The 18,025-nt window shown below is 45.9% G+C and overlaps 4 protein-coding genes across 12 annotated transcripts in view; 1 reads left to right on the top strand and 3 right to left on the bottom strand.

Moving 5' to 3' along the window:
- The window catches only part of LOC136344541 (uncharacterized), a 41,435-nt gene extending 33,412 nt beyond the window's left edge, over positions 1 to 8,023 (bottom strand). The window contains exon 1 of the mRNA XM_066292089.1: positions 7,791 to 8,023. Within this exon, the coding sequence (XP_066148186.1) occupies positions 7,791 to 7,845 (55 nt within the window). The 5' untranslated portion in view covers positions 7,846 to 8,023. The remainder of the gene's footprint in view (positions 1 to 7,790) is intronic.
- Positions 8,024 to 10,025: 2,002 nt separating this feature from the next.
- Positions 10,026 to 13,924, bottom strand: LOC136344535 (uncharacterized). Its single transcript, XM_066292084.1, has 9 exons — positions 13,611 to 13,924; positions 13,167 to 13,378; positions 12,905 to 13,079; positions 12,765 to 12,848; positions 12,467 to 12,707; positions 11,957 to 12,413; positions 11,762 to 11,900; positions 10,732 to 10,854; positions 10,026 to 10,679 (listed from the first exon to the last, which is right to left on the bottom strand). Exons 1-9 carry the CDS (start codon positions 13,626 to 13,628, stop codon positions 10,404 to 10,406), a joined length of 1,725 nt encoding a protein of 574 aa, XP_066148181.1. The 5' UTR covers positions 13,629 to 13,924; the 3' UTR covers positions 10,026 to 10,403.
- A 100-nt stretch (positions 13,925 to 14,024) lies between these two features.
- On the top strand, positions 14,025 to 14,893 carry LOC136344539 (ribosome biogenesis protein SLX9 homolog). The gene is made up of 2 exons (XM_066292087.1): positions 14,025 to 14,560; positions 14,613 to 14,893. Exons 1-2 carry the CDS (start codon positions 14,218 to 14,220, stop codon positions 14,846 to 14,848), a joined length of 579 nt encoding a protein of 192 aa, XP_066148184.1. The 5' UTR covers positions 14,025 to 14,217; the 3' UTR covers positions 14,849 to 14,893.
- Positions 14,889 to 18,025, bottom strand: part of Obsc (Obscurin) — a 30,586-nt gene continuing 27,449 nt past the window's right edge. For all 9 annotated transcript variants that reach the window (XM_066292074.1, XM_066292075.1, XM_066292073.1 and 6 more), the window contains 9 exons: positions 17,844 to 17,988; positions 17,480 to 17,784; positions 17,143 to 17,424; positions 16,727 to 17,091; positions 16,297 to 16,580; positions 15,935 to 16,115; positions 15,663 to 15,888; positions 15,505 to 15,610; positions 14,889 to 15,312 (listed from right to left, as the gene is read on the bottom strand). In XM_066292074.1, coding sequence (XP_066148171.1) covers positions 15,190 to 15,312; positions 15,505 to 15,610; positions 15,663 to 15,888; positions 15,935 to 16,115; positions 16,297 to 16,580; positions 16,727 to 17,091; positions 17,143 to 17,424; positions 17,480 to 17,784; positions 17,844 to 17,988 — 2,017 coding nt within the window. In that variant the 3' untranslated portion in view covers positions 14,889 to 15,189. The remainder of the gene's footprint in view (positions 15,313 to 15,504; positions 15,611 to 15,662; positions 15,889 to 15,934; positions 16,116 to 16,296; positions 16,581 to 16,726; positions 17,092 to 17,142; positions 17,425 to 17,479; positions 17,785 to 17,843; positions 17,989 to 18,025) is intronic.

Here is an 18,025-nt window from a genome sequence, read left to right as displayed (position 1 = left end):
CATTTAACCATGATGTCTTCCAGTTCGATCGATGATTGATGGTCGTCGACCCGATCCGTACTTGCAGATCTGGGCATTTCTTCAATTTTTCATCCTCACAGAAAACTGTGAGATTTTCGTTGTTAAAATGACGCATGAACTCGAACTACCTGAAATCGAACGTGGGAAGTCCGTGACGGGCCCAGTGTGCACCTGATCGATACACAGGCTGAGGAAGGGGACTCCCCGAGTCGTGCGGTTGATTAGGGCGCATTTTAAAGGTAGGGGTTACACCCTTATGATTTTTCCTAGGTATTGGGAAAGTCGCCTCGGGCATTACTGTTTGGCCTCATTTCCGGGGAAGCACAGTGCCGACCACATCAGACGATTTCCGGGAACTTTCCTGCGTGAGCAACCCCTACAAACGCACGTCCCCCCCCCCCCCCCCCCCTATCGACTTCACTGCTTCTGCCGAACCAATTTCCTTGACCTTTCAGCTGAACTTAACGCCGTCATCGGGCAAACCTTGACCATCTCGATTTTAGCCAGCTCACAGGAAACCTCAAAAAATGCCAGATTTCAAAGCCTTCATTGTTAAGTCATAAAACCTGACCTTACTGCAACAAGCAAAATGGAACTGTGCATTATTACTTCCGTTCCTCGTTATAGCTGTTAAGCAACGTTACTTAAAACTTCATTGCGCTTACGCTGCCGACGATAGAGGTCGCTTGCAGTGGAAAAGCGCCAAAAACTCGGCTGAAATGTGCGCAGCCTTGAGCTGATTACTTTGTTTACCCACATTTTCGTTTACTTAATTGATACAGAATATTTGTTTTACCCAGTTTTTCACGATAAAAGCGTGTTTGTTGAAAACGTTAAACCTACGCTCTGATCTCCTCTGAGTTGTCTACAATTAGGGGCCGTTTGTATATAGTTACGAGGCCCCGTAAGTGAGTTTGAGCGGGGCGCGCACAAGGATTTGCAACACTCACGCAGCTGTTTCTCACCTACTTCCAGCTGATGTTTCCTTAAAGATGTTTTGTAATTTTCAGGTAATGCTCGCTGCACAGCAAGTCCTTAAGAAGGATCAACGAACCGGCGGCTTATTGAACTCTGAATTTTTATTGTTTGTTTATATTTGTGTAAGTCAATGTATTTCTGGCACGTCTATTTCTGTCCGCTCGTAATAAAACATTTTACGGTAAACTGCCGCCAGTTCGTCTACTTCGGACAGCGATTCAGAAAATTTTCTCTTTTGTCCCGGAGCTGAGGTACGGCGCGTCCCACCGACTCTGTACAAACTTTTCCTGTAAGAGCGCCCGATCTGCTTATTATGATTTCCCCAGCTCCTAGAGCGCTTAAGCGAACGTTCGCTGGCAAAGAGACCAATCTGTGGTTAATTATGGCGTTAATGTGTCATCACTTAGCTTGCTCTTATAATGATAATTATGTCGACTGCCGTATTCATGAGAGGAGCTCATAACGCGACCGCTCCGCCTCGTTACTTTCGCTCAAATCTTGATCATCGGTCAAATCGGACCGTTTTTCCGTCGAACGAAAACAACATTTCAAAATTGAAATGATTCCGACTGGTTCCGGAAATTCGGTGCCCATGCCCAGCGCTGGGGCCTCGAAAACCGTCCGAGATAAGAAGCGTCCGCGAGAGAAGCCCGCGTCACAACTGCGTTCATCACGTCACTTTCGCTCAAATCTTCATCGCACTTATCATTACGTAAACCATAGTCTAATTAATTAAGTTATGTAAAACGCTGCATTCTTTTCCCATGGAACCTTATCCCCGTTTGGTTCCACTCGGCAGCGGCCCCCTTCAAAAATGAAATATTACACCCGCCACGCTTTCCCTTGCCCCTATGAGCGCGAGATATTTTCAACCGTGAAACGCTCTCGATTTTTAGCCTTTTTGAGGCGAAACTGCCGCCCTTGGGATTGCGGCCGCGAGGGCCCCAATTACGGCGAAACGGTCTAGACGCGGCGGTATTGTTCCAGGGCTAGGCCTTCATGGAATGGCAAATTACTGTAACACGAAGCTAAAACCGAAAACACACCTCGTAAACACGGGGTCCTAATAATACGGTGCGGCTCAAGACTTTCCACCATTAGCGAGGTTCATCCGAGTCCCTTAGCAGCTGCAATTAACTCTTCAATGGGTGGCAATTATCGGTAACAAATTCCCTGGCGATGAGAAGGCGTTTTCGGTTAATTGCATTATCGGGATCAGCTTTATTTAATAATAAATTAAAACGTGTTTTGATAATACCCACGTTTTTGTTGCAGCCTCTCAAGGAATAAGCTATTGGAAACGTTTCAAGGTGCTCCTCTCGGCGACACCGCGCAGCTGTTTGCGTTTGAGTTACGTAAAGTGTTAAATATGCGTTCGAGACCGATTTTTCAGTTTTCCCTTAAGTTGGGAATGACGTCACGCGCCCAAGTGAGGGTCCAAACGCTCACCGCCCCCGGTCGGCGACCGGGGGCGGAACCTGCGTACGCGTCGACCTTCGCGCATCTGGGTCAAGGTTAGCCCGAAGAGGGTAATTCCGTCGCCAAAATGTCAAGAAAAAATTTTCGTCTGTCGCATGGGGGACGAACGTCGTCCCTAATTTTAACTGAGAGCAGTGCGCAGACCCGCGGTCACTTGCGCGCGTTCATCCCCAAATGGAACGGAAAGATGGAAACGCTAAAGTCGTCACGAACTTTAGATAAGAGCCGAACGACACGAGTGACTCTGCTTCCCCTTAACGCCATAACTTGCCCGATGAGTAACTTACATGCGTAAGAAACCAACTCGACAATGAACAAGTACTGCTTTTTTTGGTTTTATCAATGTCCATGTGGAGCAGTGACAGCTAATGTAAGGTCGTGCAGTGACCGTGAGACCGCTACAATCGCAAATCTATTGTTCTGCGACAGGTATATAGACGTTGTACCGGGGGAATAACAACTAAAACGCTGAAAATAATCAGCTCGGTTCAGGAATACCTACGCGCTGTTTTAGCTAAAGATTATCAGGATCAATTCGCCGGGGGAATGTAAATATTTATTTGCGAATTGCTTATGCGAATCGGGCGATTTCCCGTTGGTTGCGGGAACTTCTGGGAAATCCGAATCGAACCGAAAAATATATTTTTGATTGGGCTTTTAGCAAACTCCTCGAGGTGGAATTGCGAAATCTAATAAATAACATGAAAGGAGTCGACGGACGTGTCAGACAGCGACGATAAAGTACCGAAGCCCGTCGGGCGTCGACGATTCGGGTGTCACATGGTGAAACGACTTCCCAGATAAAGGTAGTTAATTATCGTCGCTCAAAAGCGTGAAGCGCCTAAAAATCGCCATAAAATCGAAAAAACGTGACGTGGAGTGAATGGTGTTCTTTAGCTGCGCGCCCCATGGGTACCTGGAACCGCTTCATTTCGGACGAGGCCTTCGATATATTGGGTAGCCCGATAAATTCGCCTCTAAAAAGTCTCTCCTTGTAGGTATACCTACCATATCGTGGGCGTTTGCCCGGCATAGTAAATCACCCTGTGGTACGTGCTGGGTGGCATCTACGTAGGCAGGCACATCAATATTAACTTTTAATTTGTTACACTTGAAGCGTCTCTTGCCGACATCTGCATGGGTGTCGCTTTAATAATGTATTTCAATCTTCGATGGGAAAAACACGGTCATCGTTGAAATGTACCTCTTGCTCCGTGCAAACTTGAATGCGCTGATTAATTAGGAGGGCTAAGAATCTTCACTTTCTTCCGTCCGTCGGTATTCGAGAGCGGTCAATATTTGCCGAAAGTGGTTTGCGGGAAATATTGTCAGACGTGATATCGTGCGTTGCCGGCAAAAACCACTTCAACCTGTCGGCAGTTGTGTTTGGGGGGGCCTGCTAAATTTCGCGGTTTATTTTCGACGCCTGGGTGCTGAAAACCTAATGGGTTTCAGCTGGCGACGGACGACGGGACGGGGCACGGTTAAAGTTTTCCAAGGGAGCTCCGCTGCAGTGGGAATCGACCGTTGAGGTTAGGATAAGTGTTCGATAACCCCTGGGAAAATCGTTTATGTCCGGACGCTGGGACTTACCGAATCGCAGGAATCCGGACGTTCCATGAAACCGGCAACCCGCTATTACCACCATGGGACACGTATCAACCCACTAATTAGCACGTTAATCACTCAAAATTAGCTACACGTCAAACTCCGAAAACAATCGAGAGTTGCAATCCAGTCGCCTGTACTCCAGGCCACTGGCTCCCTCTAGGGTGGAGCGGCCGAGTGTGAAAAACTCCGCGAAAAACAGTTGAATGGCGGGGACGGGGGAGGTGGTGCGTGCGAGTTTTGTTTGTGTCTCCGCGTTTCTTCTAATAACTCTCGGAACGTTAAATAATTACAATTACCGCAGTGTCCGAGTGCGAATAACACGCAGGTAAAAGCAGTATTACACGTTAAAGATCTTTCCGGCCCATCTCAGTACGTCTATAACCCCAAAACTTGTGTGGCACAACGCGCCAATTTGCTTAAGATGGCGGCAATTAGTAGCCACATTGCTTATGGCCTTGGAGGTCAATAGCAAGTTCACATTTAGGCTAAAGGTTAAATTGTGAGATAAATTAACATGCATGGGTGCTTTAAGGCAATCTGCGAGCGCCGCAACACGCCGGCCGAGGCGTCCTCCACGGCCCGCAGCATCCCCGAGCCCTCGGCAACCCCCGACGCGTCGTCGGCCCTTCTTGGAACTTGGTAAGTACAACCCGACAATTGCATGCACTCGCCCGTTGAACTACCCGGCCCGTTGGTCCCGGCACCCATCTCTCACGAACCCCGCGTATCTGCATTCCCACTTCGCGCTTTGTTTAACCGTACAAAGAAAAAAAATCTGTTGGTAGTGTTTTTATGGGCGCCACCGGCCAGCAAGTGGGCAGGTAGGATTTACGGGCGAAACTTCTTGTATACGTAGGGCCCCACGATTTTTCATTCCTTCTGGGCTGGAAATGTTTATTCGAATGCCCTCGGGGTAGCCGAGGGTCCATTAGCATAATCTTGGTGGACAATTTTACGGCGGGTTTACAGTTAGAAGCGTCGCGTTGGCCGGCCGTATGTGAAATGCCCATGCATCAAGGTGCGAAGATGGGCGACAATGGGTTATGAGGAATGGCGGGATATTGATATTTTGATAGTGCCAGTACGGTTAGGTTGTAAATTTAATGGAATACGAGGAAATAACCTTTTCTGTGGGCATGCTCATCAATTTTGCTAGAAATATGTGGCCGCAGGCCCGATGGAGAGAATATAATTCGTAGCGACGTTGCATAACTTAAATGTCGCTAATAATTCAATTTAAAAGGACAATGCCTGGGGGTCGCTTCGGTTTCTATTTGACCGCTCGCATTAATAAAATGGGAATGTCAGAAAAATGCCGAGGCGCACAATAACGTTATAAGAATTAATATTCCAGATGCTCGGCGAGATTGCATTCTGTTGTATTCAGGACCATTTTTTAATGCGTACCTAGTTTGTACTCAGAACAAAGTGGTGTATACCTTCTACCATGCTATAACCATATATTATAACCGGGTAATATATACATGTTGGCTGGGCGTTTAAAGCACGGGACGTAATCAGATAGCGCCATATATTCCATAGAGACGCACCGTAATGTCTCTTTAATATTTCTTTCTCATTTTAAAGCTGTCAACCTGTTTTATCTAATTATTTCGTCCATTTGTTTTATGGCCCGTCAGAATGTAATGTAATTTATCACCGGAGCCGTTGCAGCAGAGCGGCACAACCGATTCCGGGCTGTCAGATGCTGTCAGGGATTCGCGCGGCAAACCGATCCCGGGCCGTCAGAGTGTGTCAGGGGTGTGCGCGGCGAACCGATCGGGACGCTTCGCACACGACTCTAACAGCTCCTGACGCTCCGGAATGGAGCCGCTCTCCTGTCGGAACCGGACGATTGTCCCGTCAAAAAAACCGAACGTAATTTCTCGTCTTGCGCGGGAGAAAACGACGTTAGTTGGTAATTCGTTCACGCGGGGACACCTTCCGTTTTGTGATTTAATTTTGTGATATCCCGTTTCCGATTGTTTCGGTTTTCACTGCCTGCATTCGGTTATTGTATTCAATCTTTCGGCGACGAGCCGCATCCCAAACAGCCAGGGAGCCGGCCGAACGCGGCATCGACGGCCGACATGTTGTTTTATTCATGGTTTTCCGTGCGTCAAATCGCGGAAACTGTCCCGAAAGTTCGCCCTTCGGTCTCGGCCCCGCGCCGCCCATCGAAAACATTCCCAGGCCGCTCTCAAAATATTTATGAAATTTCACAATTTTCTGTGTATAAAACGGGCCCGACCGGACGCTGAAATTTAATTGGAAACTGGGCCACAGTTCTATTATTACATAATGCACAAGCCCGATGGGACGCGCGGGATCGGGTCGGGACGAGTGAATTTTTCCGAGGCGTCCCGCCTTAAGGACCCACGGTTAGCGCGGCCATATGGGACCCGGACTTTTGGCCATAAGCGAATTCAATCCGAGCAGTGTCGGACGCAATGCGAAGGCCTAATCGAAGTTCTGATGGTGCGGGACCAATAAAATGCCAATTTATCGCGTTCCGACCGCGGTTTTCCATTCGTTCCACCTTAACGGGACGATATGGTTCTCGGGCGAAATTTGCATAATTCTCCATTTTATGACCGTGAAAATCGAAATCCCGAAATGACGACACACTGCTCGGTGCGGGGGACGTCGCCGATGCTTCGGAGAGGGCCGCCGGAGACTCCTTTGCGGTCCACCGTGTCCCTGACTCCGCGCGGCGAACCCCAATGATAATCGGGACTAAAGCGCGCGGACACGGGAGGAAACTTCTGGTCAATTCGGCCGCGGACGGTTAGATTTAGATGGGGCAGCCGCGGCTCGCTGGTACTCGCAACCTTCACATTTGGACACCATCGAAATTAAAATTTCCACCGAATTGACCTCGATGGCTCGCGCGGCTGTTAAATTACTGTTAAAACGAGCAATTATAACCCGGTTCTTCACCACTTAGACGCGGATCACATTTTCGAATGTCCGCTTAATTTTGATTTGTTTTTCCTGCCCGCTGACGCGGACGAGCGGGACATCCCCGGTGCGACGGTTCGGGCGGCCGATTATCTCACGACGCCCGAAGGGCGCCATCCTTGACCTTAAATTGAAACAGAACCTTCACTGATAACCGCAAGAAAAATGCGGCTGACCGGTGAATTCAAACTGGTCAGTCAAGATCCTTAATTGACCGACGATGGAACGGCGACACGCAACTGCATTTTTTTGCGAATTCTGCGTTTGATATGCAAATTGGTGCACGCTCCGCAAGACCATTGCCGCAAAATTGCCATAACCATGGGGTTTTTTCATCGCGGTACCATCGCAATTTATGGATGAAATTGTGTTTGTTTTGTTCGCTGGTTTACCTAAGCGCTCAAAAGTTATGGGAGTGCCCATTAAAACTCTTGAAACGGCGAGATTTACGACACTTTTCGGTGAAACGCTCGAAATCGGCTCTTGTCTATTTATAAGTGGGTTCTATGTCTGCCTCCTGGAGCAGTAGTGATGTTATTTTACCAGACTTTTCACATTCGTATTTTTAGTCCGTCACTATTGTCCGCCGGTAACGCTGCGAACTACAAGTTCCAACCGGCGCCTCCAGCTACTCAAGGGCCACCCGTTGCCATTCACAACTTCCGCAGCAACCTTGACCCTTATGAATGACAGGAAATCCCCCCCCCCTTTGCCCTTATCGCCCGCAAGCGTGGCCTTACCGAAAAAATCCTCCCAAGTGGTGTCATTCTGAATGTCCCAGTCAAAGTCTGTCATATTCACTCCAGGGTGCTGATAGTGGAACTTAAAACAGTCACATTTCACCAAAACCGAAAAGGGGGATGTTTGAACTCCCTTCACCGACGTTTGCGTTTTCGACGCGCGCCGTCGCTCTCGTCCGACGTCGCCGTCGTCGACTCGTTTCCGCAGCAACCGGTGAACTACTGAGCGTTGTAGATTGTAGAGAGTTGCGGTAGGTGCATGCGACACGGGCCAATTCTGCGCACACAGATTTCGGCCTTTCATGTTCACTTTTTTGCCATTTAATTCTACAGGGTGTTCGACGGCGAGGGGACGGTACTTCGGGAACTGATGGTCCTCCTCGGGCCGCAGGTGTCGTGGGCGATGTGCAGTAGCGGAAAAAAGCGTTCGCGCGTCATAGAAAATCACTTTGTCACAGAGTTTGTGTCGGAACCTCCTGGACACATCTCTGCTAATTTTTGTCCGCAGAAAGTCCGCGATCTAAGCTTTTCGACGCTGACTTAACATGTACTTACGTCATCACCTGACGAAATTGCGTGTTTCGAAGAGTGTCCACGCAAAATGGAGAAAAAAAAAACTATTCCTACAGCGAAAAGCTGTTTACCCTGTAGTTTAATGGGTAGGATACCCTTCTGTCCCTTACGCCGCGGCAGCTAAACGTCGTGGAATTGGAGCTATTAGACCGTCTGCCGCATTCGGGTCGATTTTCTTCCCTCCTTGTAATAAATCGGCTTTCAGCTCCTCTTGGTTCGTGATCGGGAGTATTCGAATGCCTCTGCCCGGTTCGATCGGGTTAATGTCTGGAGATTGCGGAGGCGCGCGTAACCCGTGAGGAGGGTTGTAAGGCAGCCACGGACGCACCGTCCGTGCCGCACGGATTGCTGTCGTGTTGCGAGACGATAGCGGCTCTCACGGTGCTACCTTTCGGCCCTGGACGTTGAATTTCTTCTTTTAAAATATCCAGACAGACGCGTTCGTCCGAAGCGCAACGAAGGCCGAGTTTCCCGCCCCGTTTGCCGCCAAACGCCCCCGTACCATTACGCCACCATGCCACCGTACCATTACAACGCCGTTCCTGGTTCCAGTTTCCCTCCATCGGCACCCCAAACGCTATATTCACTTTCATCGGAATAGACGAGGCCTTTCCAGAGGGCTAAAGGCTTATTAGCACGTTCGTTGGCAAACTGGAGTCTTTTCGCCCCCACTCGCTTTGTTGATGTGAGGCTTCCTTCCAGGTATGCGAGCCGTGAATCCTGCTTTCGTTCGGGAAATTTCCGATGGTTCTTGGGGTAACGCCCTTTCCAGATGTATCTGGCGAGGCCGCAGCCGCGTCAGACGAACTTTGACATTGCCCATCCTCCACACCTCCAGCATCCAGTTTTGGTGGTCTTCCGGAGCGATGGCCGCTCCCGATACTTCCAGAAACCCTAAAGTTTCCTTAAATATGCCGAGTTGCAGCTTGACTTTTCCCTACAGTCTCCCCCGCTGAGTTGCATTCCTCAGGAAGCCTCATCGCTATTTCTCTTCCTCGGATTGTCGTTTCGAACTCGGTTTATACTGAGCGATGCCAAACATCCACAAGTTTATAAACACACGATTCGAGCAGTTGCGTAAACTTGTTTACAAAATTGTTACGTCATATCTGATGATCGGCCGTTCGGCTCTTGCCACGGTTTAAGGCCGTACGAACGCCTTTCTCCCTATTTTGTTTAAACATTTTTCGATAAACGCAGTGTTTCTTTTGACAAGTGATCACGTGAACACGCGTTGGGTTAGCGCTGAAAAGCTTAGATCGTGCACTTTGCAGAGACGTAAACTAATAAAAACACATTTGGAAGGGAGGGGGGGGGGTCTTGCACGAACTGCGTTACGAAGCAATTTTCCATGGTGCACGGACACTTTTCCGCCCCTATATGCGGTTCAAATTAGTTTTTGCCCAATGGCGTCCCGGCGCCGCACATTTTTTTTTCTCGCATTTTTTCCCTGCGGCACATTTTTGCGAAGTTCTCGGTGTGTGGATGTGGCGTGCGCGTGCGCAGCAGCTCCGAAGCAAAAAAAACGATCGGGCGTTCGAAGATCGAGAAGGACGCGTCTTGAACCGTTCGAAATGGGGTCCGGGTCGGGAAATCGCCCTGTATAGCGGCGAACGGACAAACAAGAGCCCATTGTGACACCAATTTTTATTATACTACAGCTTATGGCAAGAATAAAGTATGTAGTTTAGTACTTATGCACATTGCTCGCTACAATAAAGAGTCATAAAAATATTTCACCGCATTACTGCCGTATAATATGTCTCAGATTTCACACGTCGAAAATATGTATGTATGTGTTATGAAAATTAGATTTTCGGCTATGTTATCAGACTACCATTCATAAACCTACGTTTACCAAATATGGAAGATGCATGAAGAGTGGGTAGATACATCATTTCGGCGTAGTCTTAAACTTAGAAGGAATACGAATCTAAAATACCTATTTAATACTTTTTTGGTTGTGTGTAGGTTTCGATCACAGTTCATTATTCAGAATAGTCGATGCGCACACTCAAGAAAGTCCCCCTTAGTCAAAAATTAAATCTCCGTCTCAGTGTGCGAACTGGTCCGACTGCCCTCCCTCGAAGTCTCTCTGCCCTTCTCACTCTCCTGATAGCTCTTGTACTTCAGTTTCCCAATCTCGACGGTTTTCCAAAAGTCGCTCTCCCCGAACAGGAACCTCTTGACGTTCTCCTCCATCTCGGCGTACCGGGCCTTGTCCAGCTTGATCTCCCTCTCGGTCCTCGCATCGATTTTCATGTCTTCCATTCGCGAGTTTTCCGGACTGCTGACGTTGTCGTTGTCGAGGGTTATCTGGAAGTTAAGCGTTTCAGGGGAATTGCAATTTTGTAACGACGGTCCGCACCTGAACCCAGTCGTCTATGCGCTTTTGATGTTGCGTGGAATTTTCGCTCACGACGCTCATGCGCTTGCTGTCGTAACTGGATATGGAAGAATCTGGTTTTGTAAGAGAAGTTGGCAGCGGTTGCTAATAAAAGACGTTTTCAAGGGTAGTAAAAACGACTTCAACGGCCGAACTGTACAGACTATTAGCAAGCAATAAGCTTTTATTTCCCCCCAATCCCTTACGCTCGACCGTCAACGATATAAACGTGGTCAATTTTGTAGGAAATGGCACCTCAGTGTAGGCAACTCGCCATACACGAACAAATTACTCGAGAACTAGTCATGGGGCGGCGTCGTACCGGCTAGGTTTGTCTTGTCGATTAGAAAATGGTTCGAGGAAAATTGCAATGATGGACGTTCAGATACAGGGCGTCCGGAAATAACCATCTGTTGATTTAATAGGGTTTAAACAATACGGAAAACGTGCTTCTTAGATGGATTTTGAAGATGTCTTTTTGGAGATTTTTATTGGTCGGCGCCAATCTATTTCTATGATCCATTAGTTTAATGTATCGATAATGAGTTTATTGTTGATCTGACCTTTAAAGCCCGAACAATTAGCCGGAGATAATAAATATTTACATGACACACAAATCCATTACCTGCTAATAGACTTTCAATATTTGAGAGCGTTATTTAGCACACTGCTCGCAATTAAAAAACGCCGTTTTTTTCTCAAATTTGAGGAGTATCTGGAGGTTAATTTAGCAATACAAAAAAAGACGAAGCCATAATTTGCCTATGGTTTATTCAAGCAATAACATTACAAACTAGGCTACTATTTAAATACATCATGCTAAAATAAATGCTGTATAATCACATGGGTAAAAAGACTTAAATGATTTCTTCAAGATGCGTGTTTTGCATGCCTTAAACAAGCAACGCTCTACTGAAATATAACTTAAAAGACAATTAAGAATCTCCATTGTAGACATGCAACTTTCAACACAGTCATAAACAGCTCTTAAAGAGCACTAAGTAGGTCATACCTGGGAGTAGTGTTGTTCACTTATCCCTTGGGTGAATAACACGGGAGTTACAGTGTTTTGCGCGTTATCTAATAAAATATTATTTGACCCACTTTGAAGTCGCGTGGGACTCGTATGCGTGGGTGGCACCTCGGGGGACCTTTGAAATTAATTTTCACATAGAAAAAGAATTGTCTGAAGTATCGATCCACTCACCTTTTTTCTTGGTCGTGCTTCTCATCTCCACTGGCCTCATTGAAATCAATTAATTCTTTGGTTTGTACGAGACTATTTTCCACAGCAACTATCTTTAATTCGCTACCAATGGACTTGGGACTGGACTGGGCTTTTTCTATGAGGCAGTAATTATTCGGCTGTACTTTGACCACGTTCTGAGTAGCATTGGTTTCGCAAACAGGCAGTGGGACTACCAAATTTGGATAAGGCGACGTTCTTCTCGCAGGTTTCTCTTCTGTGGATTTCACCACCACCGGGGGTCCTGTCACAGACAGAAGCTCATTGCATTTCAGGCAGACATTGTCCCTGTATTCGTTCCCAGTTTGCATTCCCACGTGATGATGGGACACTTCGTAAATTATTTTCAGGTTTTTAGCACAAGTGCAAGTGTCGCAGTGCTTCGCCAACGCTCTCTCTTTTTGTCGTTCTTCTAGAACTGAAGTATGTTCGATATTATAAAATTCCAATATTAAATTTTTTTGCTGAAACCTTTGGCCATAATCGCGGCTGAAACTATGTCAACTTGCGGCTGTTCGGGATCATCGACAAACGACCTTCTGTCCAATTCTTTTGGGGATTTTGGCACAGAATACACCATGGCAGTGGGGGGAAACGTGGGTATTGGCACTTTGATGCTCTTCGGTTCCTGCGAGACTCTCGCCTTCTCTTCCGTCGGTTTCCTTTTGTTGTTCATGTAGACCGACACTTGAGTTTGTACTTCCGGCGGCAGCTGCAGTTGTTGAATGCTCATTATAATAAGTTATTACTACCACGCGGTTTTGCTTACGGAATCAAAGCGATGGGCCACATAGTTTGTTTGCTTGCATTGCAGGAACTGTATTGCCAGACTTACGTCCTTTTTATAGCGTTCCTGAAAAGCGTCAGAAATTAAATGTCGCCCAGGAAATTTTGATATTTTAAACGCACATTATCATCCATTAACTTCTTCACTGCATAATTGGCTTCTGCCAAATTTCGCGACAAAGTGGCGACGTCCCTAGTTAAGGTACTTTTGTCAGTTTCGCACACATCCACTAACTTGAGCAGTTTATCCTCCAACCCCTGGTTCACCCTTTGGACTCTTCTGTGAGCCTCATACAACCTAGAAATATGGTTCATGCCGTGAAAGCAAATAAAAATTATTTATTATTAAACAAATTTCTTGAAGTTTTTTTACCCAGACTTTTACCTCTTGTATTTATCCTGCCACGTGAGAAGTTCCTCTTTCATCGCTCCAAGTTCCCCAGTAGGAAACTTGTTGGCCTCGTTGAGGAAGTTTGTTTCCATCATTACTATATGATTTTCCTTTTCAACCAGTCTCTGTTTCAAGTTTTCTATCTCCACATGCAGCTGAATGTCTTGGTCATTTGACATGCATCTTTTGCAGGAACACCCACAGTCCTAACGTTTCATACACAGTTGTTTTTATGATTCTTACATGATGATGAAAATATCATATTGGTGCACCAAAATTTATTTATTTTTCTTATACAAATAAAGGCTAAAATCTTCATGCGAAACGGTTGTGCACTCAAAATGTTTCTTTTAAAGTGGCGAGATTGAAACAGTACGGCATGCTGCCAGTAGGTTCTCTCAGAAGTTTTAAAATAAATAATTAGCTTAACTGACTTGCCTTGCACTTGTTGGCCATCCTCGAAACAGCTGTCGAATGAACACTGTCTCGAATTCTTTAACACGTAATTTCTGTGATTTGGCAAAAATACCTGTAGTACTAAATGGGGCCCCTTAAAACCAACCGTAACGTTAAACCACTGGCAGAACTAATCGCAATTTCTGTTGAAAGATTTTTATGCAATTGTTACATACTGAAAATAAGCAGATATTGGTAATAGCGCTTTTTGTATTTGTTTATTTTTACTTATTAAATTATAAAAAAAGCATCACGAAGATCTACCATTATTGTTGATTAATTGTCACTTTGACTGTCAATCTTGAGGGACATCAGCCGTTTCACTTCTGCTGAAACGTAGGCAACCATATATACACGTTTTGACTGAATACACGAGGATTTGTTTTCGGCGAGAAACAGTTCGGAAATAGTGTGACAGGTGGTGTGTAGAGCGGCTCTTTGCGTTAACATAACCTAAAAAAATATGTTTTTGTTTTCTCTAATCGCTTAATCGAAAATTTAATTACTGTTGCTGATTATTCTCTTCCCTGGAGCAGAAATATTACATCTAGATCTAACGATCATTCTTGGCGTTGTTTGCCATTTTTCAATGGGTAAAGTGCGACGATTGAGACGAAAGTACCATGCTGCAAGTAAAACTGAAGTCCAGCCTCCTCAACCACCCCTTGAAAAACACACTCCCTCATTACGACCCCTTTCAATCCCTTCAGACGATTTATTTGCCTCCGTTAATATCAATTTCGAAGATCTAAAAACTCGATTGTCCGATGACACTGAAGACGTGAAATCACAAAAATCGGTGAGTTCAAAAGTGAGCCGTTTGCCCAAAAAAGACAAATTGAAAATGCGTAGAGAAATGTTCCTCAAGAAGATGGACGCGATAAAGCAAGCCAAGCAGGAATTGAAGCAAAGAAAGAAAGCTCCCGTAATAGGTACATACTTGTGTGATTTTGGAACTGTGCTTTAATTACTTGTTATTACTAGGGGATACAAAAGCCCTGAGGGATGCCCTGCCCTCGTTAGAAAATCTTTTTAAAGAGAGGCCCAATGTGAAATATAGCATTGTCGAACCGAAAAATAAAGGTATCCAGAAATCCAAAGTGAGGAGAAAGGAGCTGGTTCAAGGTGTGAAAACCTTTAAGGCGATTCTGAGAAATAAGGCATTCAAGAAAGATCCAATGAAAGCCCTCTTTGAACACATTCAGGCCATGAAGTATTGAGAAAATATGTGTTTTTATTTAGTGAAATAAAGTGTTTCAGTGGGATTTTAACAATTATTTACTGAAATAAATAACTCTTAAAACAATAATAAGAACAAGGTTATAAATATAGTAATGTAACATCATGGAATAACATAAAGTTTAAAACACAAAAATTCGTTTTCAGGAAAAATTCCTTTGCAAAAATCATGTCTGCACAAAAACCATATTTTATTCAGAACTAACAACAATAATATTCAATAATCATCAAAAAATAGGCTGTTATATCCTTCGATAATAGCATCATTGAAATAACAATAAATAATTATATACAAAATAACTTTAATACTAGCTAGTCCTATCTAAGGCGAAGTCAATAGTTCCTCCTGTATACTGTGTGATCTGAAAAGGGCTTTGCCGCCCAATTCACTTGTTGACGACTGGGCCGAGGCTTCCCTTTGTGCGTGATATTCCTCGCAATATTCCTGCAAGGGAAGGTTGGCAAAATGAGTTTAAACTGCACAAAATGCATCTACAATTGAAGAAATTGTGAAGGAGATTTTAAACTTCAGTGCAAACTTGTTTTAACTTGGAAAAAAATAAGAGGGAGATTAAGTAATCCTGACGAAATGGTGAAGGAACAAGCGTCACTGAGGGCGTGTTCAATTCAAATTTACCTTAATCCTATGTCCCAAAAACACGTTTCTCTCCCTCTTCTTAATCATATAATCTGTAGGTAGCAGCCATCTGTTCTCGTGACACTCTTCTGGCGTAGGTCGGTGACTGAAAATCATATCAAATCATTTTGAAGTCGGTACTCAAATAAAGAATATACTTTGGTTGCCGCTTAAAAAGGAGCATAATAAACCTGGTCGCCTCTTGCGACACTTCCTGGTAGAGATGCTCGAACCGGTACCTCACAAATAGGGTGTTCTGCCGCGTCTCGTTCTCGTCGCTTCCCCTAAAGGGCACTGTGCCCGATAACATAAGATAGGTGAGAACACCCACCGTCCAAATGTCGCTTTGTGGGAACGCAGGCTCTTCCGCCAACACTTCTGGAGCTAATTTACGGGTTAATAAACATTTTTACGAAAAGGTAAAACGTACATATATAGTCTCGGTGTCCCAGGACGGGGACTTTGGTCCCCAGCTTGGTTACTCTATGGGCAGATCCTAGATCGACCAGTTTGACTTGGAGGGAGCGCACGCTCGCCATTACGACGTTGTCGGGTTGGAGATCTAAGTGGCATAAACCACGCCAGTGGAGGTATTGCAAACCATCGAGGACCTAGATCGGGAAATATTACTAAATCATAACAAACGTGAATGATGACTTTTGGGGGTCACTTGAATCCTTCGCCATTGTCAAGAAAAATATCTATTGCGCTTAGAAGAATGGCGAAGGAGATGCGAAGCGCGTTTATAGATAATCTCTAAATGATTACTAAAAGAGAATATGCAAGACTCACCTGACTGACTATGTTGGCCACAGTTTGCTCAGTATACTCGTGTTTACTGGCCAGGTAAGTCAAAATGTCAGCTCCCTGCAGTTTCTCGAGGATGAAAACTGCCTTGTCGCCGGAATGATAAGCGGCCAGTAAGCTGGCCACTCGTTCGTGCCTCAGCGACCGAAGGGCGGCGAATTCGCCCTCGACATCGTCCTTTTGCTTCTGAGTGGCGATGTCCAGAATCTTGGCCACCACCACCATGTCATTGCGCTTATCCACTGCTTTCAGCACCGTACTGAAGCGACCTGAAAAATTGTGAGTGTCAAAAGTCGATATTCAGATTTGAAGCGGTCAGTTGCGAAAAAGGACACTAAAAGTCGTATCTATTTATATTGCGGACGTATTCGTTACGTGAATCGACCATAGACAATTGATCTTATTGCTTGCTCACCTCTCGATATCTCGGAAATAAAGTTGTAATGTTCCTGAATACTGGAGTGCTCCCATTCAACGGGTTCGTTCTCCATGTTATAGTTGTTTTTAAAGGGAACTTCCTCCTCCACCTCTCTCCCACTGTCTGTGATGGCCTGCAGGTGGGCCATCGCCTTGCTTAACTTAATTTTTTCGACACCCTCGGACTTCGTCAATATCGGAGCTGTAGGCACCCCCGGATCGCTCCAGCCGATCGAATTCTTAGCAGCCAATCTGAATATGTAGGTCTGGCTCGGTTCCAGCCCCGTCACCAAGTAAAATTCGTGGTCGATATTATCAGCTTTTTTGATCCACTCTGTATCGTCCGCCACTTTATACTCCAACCTAAGGTTATCGAAACGTTACCCCTTTGTCAATGTCCTCCTTAATACAAACCTGTAGCAGATAACCGGTGAGTTCCCGTCGTGTTTGGGCTGACGCCACTGCAGTAAAACCTCGGTGTCGGAGAGTTGGGCAACTTCAGGGCTGTCCGGCTCATCGGGAATCAGTCCCAGGACGATTCGAGTTCTGGTGATGGTTTGACCCAACTTGTTCCTGGCCACCACTTTGTACATGCCTTGGTCGAAGGCCAGGGCCGGAGTGAGGCGGTAGTGCGACCGACCCTCTGCGTCCGTGAAGATTTTAATGCGGTGGGATTCGGCCACGATCGAATCGTTCCTATGTAGACATTCGCAGTAATAAAGACGCCAGTTTTGGGTGGTTCCAAACTTACTTGAACCACTGCACGACGGGTGTGGGTTCTCCGACAGCCAAACAAGTTAACTCCAAATCTTTCCCCTCGACCATGGCGGTCATCTGAGGCTTTTCCCGGAAGAACGGCCCTCTGCCCTCGTGCTTGCTCTCCAAGAAGGCTTCAGCTTCCACGTAGGTGTCCAGCCTTGATCCTAGCTCACGTTTCAATCTTCTGATGTACGGGGTGTCGGTGGCACCGTATTTGTTAATGCGCGCCTTCCTTTCGTCGTCGATCTCCTCGTCCATTATGTCGGTGAATCTGCGCCTCTCCCGAATTATGGGGGTCTGTTGGAAGGTCAAATTGTATTTCAAACTCACTAACTTACTACTAACTTCACACTTACGCTCCAATCGTAGCCGTTGTCGTCCGACATGATATAGGAAGACCCTGGTGTTCTATTAACGGCTACCTTCATGTACTCGCGCAGCCGCACTGGGAAGTCCACATCCCTCAGTTGGAGCAGGTATGTGTCTGGACCGTTCTGATAGCTAAAGGGAGAGTTGCCATAACATACCAATAACCTTG

The sequence above is a fragment of the Euwallacea fornicatus genome, chromosome 17 (assembly GCF_040115645.1).
Source record: "Euwallacea fornicatus isolate EFF26 chromosome 17, ASM4011564v1, whole genome shotgun sequence".
NCBI classification, from domain to species: Eukaryota; Metazoa; Arthropoda; class Insecta; order Coleoptera; family Curculionidae; genus Euwallacea; species Euwallacea fornicatus.
The sequence above is the reverse complement of the archived record's forward strand: the minus strand, read 5'-3'. Positions and strand labels throughout refer to the sequence as shown.